Source organism: Carcharodon carcharias, chromosome 20 (genome assembly GCF_017639515.1).
Source record: "Carcharodon carcharias isolate sCarCar2 chromosome 20, sCarCar2.pri, whole genome shotgun sequence".
In the NCBI taxonomy this organism is placed as follows: Eukaryota; Metazoa; Chordata; class Chondrichthyes; order Lamniformes; family Lamnidae; genus Carcharodon; species Carcharodon carcharias.
Genome location: NC_054486.1, coordinates 87,603,524 through 87,612,600, shown reverse-complemented (window position 1 = coordinate 87,612,600; position 9,077 = coordinate 87,603,524). Strand labels below are relative to the sequence as shown.

The 9,077-nt window shown below is 39.0% G+C and overlaps 1 protein-coding gene across 3 annotated transcripts in view; it reads right to left on the bottom strand.

Moving 5' to 3' along the window:
• Nucleotides 1-881: 881 nt before the first annotated feature.
• golga5 (golgin A5) overlaps nt 882-9,077 on the bottom strand; it is a 34,573-nt gene continuing 26,377 nt past the window's right edge. For 2 of the 3 annotated variants that reach the window (XM_041214733.1, XM_041214731.1), the window contains exon 13: nt 6,583-6,967. In XM_041214733.1, coding sequence (XP_041070667.1) covers nt 6,881-6,967 — 87 coding nt within the window. In that variant the 3' untranslated portion in view covers nt 6,583-6,880. Of the gene's footprint in view, nt 1,025-6,582; nt 6,968-9,077 lie in introns of those variants that run through there. The other variant, XR_005946292.1, reaches the window with a different exon arrangement.

Here is a 9,077-nt window from a genome sequence, read left to right as displayed (position 1 = left end):
AGAGGAGGATAGGTTTAGAAGGAAATTCAGGAGCTTAGGATTCAGGCAGCTGAAGACAAGGTCACCACTGGTAGAGCGCTTAAAATTAAGTACGCTCAGGAGGCCAAAATTAGAGGAATGCAGAGATCTTGGAAGGTTGTGGGAGTGGGTGGCTGGTGGCGGGGAGCGTGTTATGGTACTGGAGAACATTGTGGAGACAGGTGGCAAGGCCATGGACAGATTTGAAAATAAAGATGAGAATTTTAAAATCAAGCTGTTGCTTAACCAAGAGCCAATGTCAGTAAGCAAGCACAGGAGGGAATGTGTGAACGGGACTTAATGCAAGTTAGGCACAGGCAACAGAATTTTAAATGATCTGAAGTGCCACACTAACCTGGCAGGGAAAGGCGAAAGGAACTAACAACTACCAGAGGCTGTATTTGGGGTGGGGCTTGTGTGCAGAAAACAGTTCCAAATGTCTGTCTTACCTTACTCAGTCTCATGCCTCTAGCTAACACCTTTCACAACCAGGACACTGACACAGAAAGTTAAAGGAAATGAAAATCAGGGGAGATGTATAATGGCAGCTTTACCAATGTCATCTGTCTCACACTATCACTCAAAGCCAAAATTACACCCAAAGTGTGTAATTAGTACAGTCATTCTCTCAGTCTCAAACATGCACAGGCTCTTTAAAGTAATACTTAATATCAATTTTACCTCAAGCTTTTGAAGTTTAAAGCTGTTTCTTGGCACACTGGCATATTGATGTTAAATCCCAGCCTGTCGTTTTAACTAATTTACAGCTTCTCATGGAATAAATAACAAATTAAAATGACTTCTGAAGAATTTATGCAAACACAGTGATTAGAACATTTTAATTTAAACTGTGAAACATTCTTTCAGATTCCCCACAATTCCTTTGGAGTACGCGTGATGCAAGCTGTTTGTCTTCTAAATTGCTTTGATGCAGTTGCTATGAAATAAGCACCCAAAGTTTGAACTGTTGATCTGCCACATTCTTCAATGTCCTGTTGTAATGATGCTGCAAATGGACAAAACAGAGGTTCAGCAAGTTACACCGCTGAGGTTGAGGTACACAAACAATGAAGGTGGTCTGTGCTGGGTTTTCTAAATGCGAGGCAGTAGTTGTGATACTGTAATTAGCCTGAGCATGAAGTTAAAGCAAGGGTAATTCAGTCTGGTTTGACTTTTCTGATGGCTTTACTTGACCACGAGAAGTGGACATTCAATTTCCAGCCAATCAGGTATAGCTATGATGTGCTGCCAATGTGTTGGTTGACAGGTTGCCATTTATGTGACAATGGAGGAGGAAGATAGCTGGAAGAATTGTTCCATAGCAGAGTATACATTGGAACATACATTGGAGGTTAAGGAGATTGATTTTGGAGACAAAACAAAGAAATACATTATTACAGCTTTCAAAATGGTAAGATTTTGTTCAAAACATAATAGACAAATCAGAGGCCATGGTGACAAATGAAAGAAACCACAAACTAAAACCTTGGGGCAGATCAACAACTTCATTTGATTGAAGTGCATATTGTAAATTAGTACTTTTTTTTATTCATTCACTGGATTTGGGCTTCGCTGGCTGGGCCAGCATTTATTGCCCATCCCTAATTGTCCTTGAGAAGGTGGTGGTAAGCTGCCTTCTTGAACCACTGCAATCCATGTGGTGTAGGTGCACCCACAGTGCTGTTAGGAAGGGAGTTCCAGGATTTTAACCCAGCAACAGTGAAGGAACAGCAATATATTTCCAAGTCAGGATGGTGAGTGTCTTGGAGGGGAACTTCCACGTGGTGGTGTTCCCATGTATCTGCTGCCCTTGTCCTTCTACATGGTAGTGGTCGTGGGTTTGGAAGGTGCTCTCTAAGGAGCCTTGGTGAATTCCTGCACTGCAGGTCAGTGTGATGATCTGCACAAGGTGCGGTGCACTGCACTGCAAAAATGATACTCAATTGACTTGTGGAATAATTCATCACCTAGTTATCACCTACTACTGTAACACCCAACAGGGAAACTAGTAGACAGGTAGGTATTTGAGTGAGAAAGACAGGACAACCCAAAAACATTTTATAAACAGATACAAAGTGTAGGCAGTTTGTTAGGGAAAAGTTGGGCCTTTAAAGACACAAAGAGAAGTTTTCAAATTGAGGCAGGTAACATGCAAAAGTATGAAATGAATATTTTGTTTCTGTCTTCACAAAAGAAGCAAATGATGGATTACACTAAATGAGTAGAGGTCAGAATAATAGGCGATGTATTAAAAGAATCAGTATTACTGAAAGTTGGTAAGTCACCAGGACCAGATGGAATGCATCCTAAGTTACTGAAAGAAGCAAAGGTAGAAATAGATGAGGCAATGGTCATAATATATCAATCCTCATTGGATACAGTAGTATTGGAAGACTGGCTAATGTTATACCACTATTCAAGAGCAGAGGGATAAACCAGGAAACTCCAGGACAGTCATTCTAACATTGATGGTGGGGAAGTTACTGGAAACCTTTATCAGAGACAAAATAAACTTTTATTTGGAAAGACATGGGTTAATCAAGGAGAGCCTTGATTTGTTGAGTCCGACAAACTTGATTGAATTCTTTGAGGTAACAGAGGAGGTTGATTAAGACACTGCAGTAAATGTTGTACATATGGATTTTCTGATGTCATATGACAAATTGGGAGACAGAAGGCTTATTAAGAAGATAGAATCCAGTGGAAATAAGGGAAACTGGCAGTATGGATACAAAATTGGCTAAATGACAGAAAGCAAAAGGTGGTGGTAGTTGGATGCTTTTCAGACTGGGAGGTGGTCTGCAGTGGCATTCACCAATGACGAATTTTGGGTGATTACTTGTTCCAACTAGATTCAGTATAGAGAGAAGCATTATAAAATTTGCAGATGATCTATATTGTCAAGTTTCATACCACGATAAGGATAGTTATAGGCTTTAAGATGACAGAGAAAGCATAGTGAAATGAGAAGCATTGCAGATGGAATTCAATACAGAGAACAGTGAAGTCATGCACCGTGTTAGGTCTAATACAGAGACAGTACACAACAAATGGCACAATTTTGAAAAGTGTAAATGAAGAGGGAGACTTCAGTATCCACGTACACAAGATTAGGGAAGGGGGAGGGGCAAGTGGCAGTATTGCAGCATTGATTAAAGATGGCATTACAACACTGGAGAGCGAGGATGTTCCAGAGAGGTCAAGTACAGAATTGCTCTAGCTAAGAGGTAAGGAATGAAAAAGATGCAATAACATTGATCATGTAGTACATAGACCACCGACTAGTGGAAGGGATGTAGATAAACAGGTTTGCAAAAAAAGTGCAGAGAGGTGCAAGAATTATGTAGTAATTATAATGGGGATCTTCCATTATCCAAATATAGACTGAGATAGGAATAGCGCAAAGGGAAAAGAGGTGCGAGAGCTCCTGGAACGTATTCAAGATAATTTTCTGCAGTATTATGTTTCCGGTCCAATGAGAGGACAGGCACTGTTGGACCTGGTTTTGGGGAATGAGTTGGCCCAATGTCGATCACATATCACTGGGAGAGCTTATAGGGGACAATGACCATTATATCATAAGGTTTAAGTTGGCCACGGAAAAGGTCAAGGAACAATTCAGAGCAGTTAGAATTAATTGTGGAAAAGGCAACATTGATGGGTACATCTGAGTCAAGTGAGTTGGAATCAAATGTAGGCTGTAAAGACGATGGCTGAACAATGGGCCACCTTGAAAGAGAAAGTATTGCAGGCAATGTCAAAATATATTCCCTTGAAGGGGAAAGATAGGACAAATAAATCCAGAATGCCCTGGGTGGCAGAAGAAATAAAGGTGAAGATGAAAAGGAAGAAGTGAGCACCTGACAGATGTCAAATAGAAAACACAAGGGAGAATCAGGCTGAATATAGAAGGGCTGGAGGGGAAGTGAAAAAACTAATAGGAAAAGCAAAGAGAGAGCATGAAAAGAGACTAGCAACTAACATAAAAGGGAATCACAGGTCTCCTATCGGCATTTAAATAATACAAGGGTGGTAGAACAAAAAGTAGGGCTGATTAAGGATTAAAAAAGGGGACTTGCATGTGGAGGCAGGAGAAATAGCGGAGTAATTAAACAAGTACTTTGCATCTGTCTTTACAAAAGGAAGAAGATACTCCCAGGCCAAGGTGAGAGGAGGTAGTAACTGATAAACTGGAAGAAGTTACAATCGAGGAGATGGTGTTAGAAAGGCTTTCTTAAAACCGATATGGTACCAGGACCAGATAAGATGCATCCAAGGTATTGAGGGAAGCGAGAGTGGAAATTGCCAAGGCACTGATAATTTTCCAGTCTTCCTTAGACACAGGGGAGGTGCTAGAGGGCTGGAGAATTGCAAATGTCACACACTTGTTCAAAAAGGGGTGCCAAGATAAAGTCAGCAACTACTGACCAGTCATTCTGACTTTAATGGTAGGGGAACTTCTGGAAACTATGGTTCCAAACAAAATCAATAGTCACTTTGACAAGTGCAGGATAATTAAGGAAAGCCAGCATGGATTCATTAAGGCAAAATCATGTTTAACTAACTTGGAATGTTTTTTTGAGGTAACAGAGAAGGTTGATAAGGGAAATACAGTTGATATGGTATATATGGATCTTCAAAAGGCCGGACAGTGCCACACAATAGACTTGCGAGCAACATTCTAGCTCATGGAATAACAGGGAAAGTGGGCACTTGGATAAGAAATTGGCTGAGTGACAGGAAATAAGTGTAGTGGTAAATGGCTGTTTTTCACATTGGAGGAACATTTGTAGTGGAGATCCCCAGAGATCAGTGTTGGGACCCTTGCTCTTCCTGATTTTTATTAATGACCTAAACTGTGGTTTTCAGGGCACGATTTCAAAATTTTCAGATAAGCTGATTGGAAATGTTGTCAACTGTGATGAGGATAGTCTTGAACTTTAAAAGGACATAGACACATATTGGTAGATTAGGCAGACAAGTGGCAGATGAAGTTCAACGCAGAGAAGGGTGAGATGATTCATTTTGACAGGAAGAATATGGACTGACAATATTAAATAAAGGGAGAAACTCTAAAGGAGGTGCAGGAACAAAGGGACCTCTGTATTTGCACACAAGTCATTGAAGATGACAAGGCATGTTGAGAGAGCAGTTAATACAGCATGTATCTTAGACGTTATTAATAGGGTCATTGAGTACAAGAGTAAGGAGGTCATGTTGAACTTGTATAAGACACTAGTTTGGCCTCATCTGGGGTACTGCGTCCAGTTCTAGGTGCCATACATAAAAGTATGAAGGCATTGGAGAGAGTACAGGGGAGAGTCACAAGAATGATTCCAGGGATACAGAACTGTACCTATGTGGATAAATTGCAGAGGATGGGACTGCCTTCCTTAGAGAAAAGGTGGCTGAGAGGAGACTTGATAGAGGTATTCAAGATCCTGAGGGGTATGGACAGGGTAAATTGTGCAAAACTGTTCCCACATGATAGAGCATCAAGAACTACAGTGCACAGATTCAAAACAATTGGCAAAAGGAGTAAAAATGATGGAAGAAAAATGTTTTCACCTAAGTGGCGGTTGGAGTCTGGAACGAAGTTCCTGAGAGGGTGGTGGAGGCAGGTTTGCTCGAGATATTGAAAAGAGAATTGGACTGCTATAAGAAATAAATAATGTTCAAAGCTATGAGGATATGGCAGAGGATTGGGACTAGGTAGAATGCTCTTTCAGAGAACCAGTGCAGACTTGATCAGCTAAATGGCCTCTTTTTGCACTGTAAAGATTCTGTGAAATCCATAAAGATGCAGGCCAGTTGAAAAGTTGGCTAAAATTTGGGTTCCTTTGTTTTAATACTCTATATCTCTCTTTCTGAAGCTAAGAGATCATGTTAGAAATTTATATATTACTGGTTAGGCCTCAACTGAAGTATTGTGGACAATTCTGGGCACCATACTTGGGAAAAAGTGTGACGAGGTTTATCAGCATATAACCATGGATGAGGGACTTGCATTACGAGGAGAGTTTGGAAATGTTAGGACTGTTCTTGGAACAGAGGTGGTGAGCAAGTGACCTAACAGATATATAACATGTGAGGTTTTGAAAGAGTGAATAAGGAAAAGATATTCCCTCTGGCAAGTGGGTCAATACTAGAGATCATAGATTCAAAATCATTAGCAAAAGTCTAGAGTGGAGATGAGCAGAAACTTCTTCCAGGAGGTTCTCAGAAATTGAAATGCTGTACCTGAAAAGGTAATGGAAAGCAATTCCACAAATAATTGGAAAGGGAATTGGATAGTGGTTGTGGAATTTACAGTTAGCGAGAGAAAAAACACAGGGATGTGGACTAAGCATGACTGCTCTTAAAGAGCCAGTACAGGCATGACAGGCCAAATTGCCACCTCTGCTGCATGCTTCTATGATTGAATGAACACTGGAAAATGTTCAGGTTGGATCATGGAACAGGCTGTGGATGGCAGTGAGCTGCACAACCTTTTCTCATTTCTATGTTCTTATGGTTCTGTGCCATTACACTATTATTGTACCAAATATAGTACCATACAGAGTCAACGTTTTTGGAATAAGTTTATTAAAAGATATTGCACAAATCAAGTCATATCTGTCCCTCAATATAACTACATATCTGCATTTGTATGTACAGACTCTAAGAGAGGGGAGGTGGGAAAGTGCCAAGATAAAATGCAGAAAAGAATTAAACTTTTTAAACTTGTATTTCTTATTCTCATGATCATAGTCAAAATAAGCTAGTTCTACAGTATATACAGACTTGTTGGTATGTAGCCATGTGCTCCATAAATATATTTAAAGATATGGATCCAACTTTGATGGGCTCATGGTTGTTTTTCTCATTGGCCATCTGGTCGGGAGGAACCGTGGTGTATCTCTGGTGTGTATGTCAGAAGTACTATCATTACCCAGAGGTGTAGCAGCACCTAAAGCAACAAAATTATTTTAGTTAAACATGCATGTAATTTCTAGGAAAATATACATTAACATCGAGTTAACAAGGAAACAAATTCACAAGAAAAGACTTGTAAACACGAGCTATTTAACCATAAAAGGAGGCGACTAAGTATTCACTGAAGTATCCAAAATATAATCTGAATAAAGATGGATTAGAACTACTGTTTCAACCTAAACCACAATGGTAGGAAAATGGGCTGCAGGTTGTGAACAGCGAAGGGCAAATTTAGAGGTCACATCAAAGATAATATACATGTAGAACAGGATTCTGGCTAGAATTAATGCAAAAATCAATTAAGAAATAATGAATGCAGTGACTGAAGAATGAGGTGAGCTGTACTTTTCTTCTGGATGGAGGGACTTAGATGGCCAAGGGATTTTTCATGTTATTACTTAACTGCAGATATTACACTGAAATCAGCAATGTTGTCGCTGTATTTGTAAACTGACTTTAAGGTTTTGCTTTGGGGAATCTGCTCTCAAAATAGCTCTAGTTTTGATAAATGTCTTTCACCAAAACTCCATCCCCCTATTTCAGCTCAAACTGATTTTCATATTGCTGAATGTAAAATCTGCCATGACTAGTGTAAATCCAACAACCTTGCAAAAAATTTGCATTAAGAAGAATTTCCTTCATATATTTAAGCTGTGCAGCTTTATTAATACATTTGAAATTGGGATTACCTCAAAATAAGCATTTTAATCCAAGTGTTGAGACCACCACTTTAAATGACTATACAGAACCATCTGCTAGTTATATTGGTGCACAGTAGCCAGTTTCTTTGTAAGTGAAAAAGATATTGAATAGGAATGTTTTAAAAGCTTTTGATGTCCTCGCACCTAAAAAAGAGCTAATTTTTAAGCCTCCACAAAGGTCTACAAATGAGAGTAATAAAAATTTGCAACAATGATTAATTCATCCTTAGGTATGGCCATGTTTATGGATGGGGCTGACTTCTAGTGCAATATTTTTTAAACTAATGCAAAAGATCGTGGAAACTATCTATTGTGAGTTTCTATTTGTATTTTCTATTTGAAATTCTGAGATCTTTGGTGTTAGTTTAGGCAATTTCAGGTGAATTGTAGCAAAAAAAAATCCCAGTGCAACCTTGCAGGAAAGCCAGGTTTATATATTTTAGTTCTTGTTCAGCAAAGCAGAGGACAGTGCTTTTACATAAATTTACATGAATGTCCGAAAATCCCTTGCTTCACCTGCTCACCTATTCTGTTTCTTTGATTTGGGTGCAAGAAATCAGAAATTTGTTGCATTAAGAAATCAGATTATATCTTGGTGGCAATTTTCTTTATCATCCTCAAAAAATAAAAATTAACTCCTCACTTACAGTGAATATATCTTTGTTAATGTTTAGCTGATGCTTATTTTATATGATCTTCATTTATTTTCAGATGGTTGCTAAGAATTTTGTTTTCCTATATGTCCCAGCTAGGAATCTGAATGAATGGTTAATTTATCAAGGACTTTTAACATATTCACCTATAGATGCTTTTATATTGCAGCGGCCTCGCTGGGCTCCCTAAGCATAGGTCTTGCATTGGTGGCTGCAAGCCAAATAAAGAACTACCTGGGATTTGCCAAGAGAAGCTACCCAGAAAACCTGCTAAGATGGGAATTCCTGACAGCCACTTTTTTTTTAGTAATACGTGTGTTTTGTGGCTAGCTGCACACAATCCATGCAGAGAAACCTCAGCATCAGTAGTTCAATATAAAAGTGTTTTGTAATTCTACAGAGCTGCTCTTATATCTGTATTTTGATACTAAATGTGAACACAATGCATGAGGTAAGTTCTACAAAAAAGACTGTCAATAGCATTAAAGATGGCTGAGCACAAAGCAATGAAAGTACATACACAATTGGTGAACAATTTTATGCTTTGGTCGAAGTGAAACCAAACTTTCTGAATTATGCAAGCATGTGCATCCGTCAAGTCAAAGCTTCAGATTTATGGGAATCAAATACTTTTGTTAGTCAGATTTAATTATATTTAATACATTTAAGGTATTTAGAAAATGGTCTTGCAGGTAATGCAACTTCAGTCAACAATGTTCATTGCTGCAAA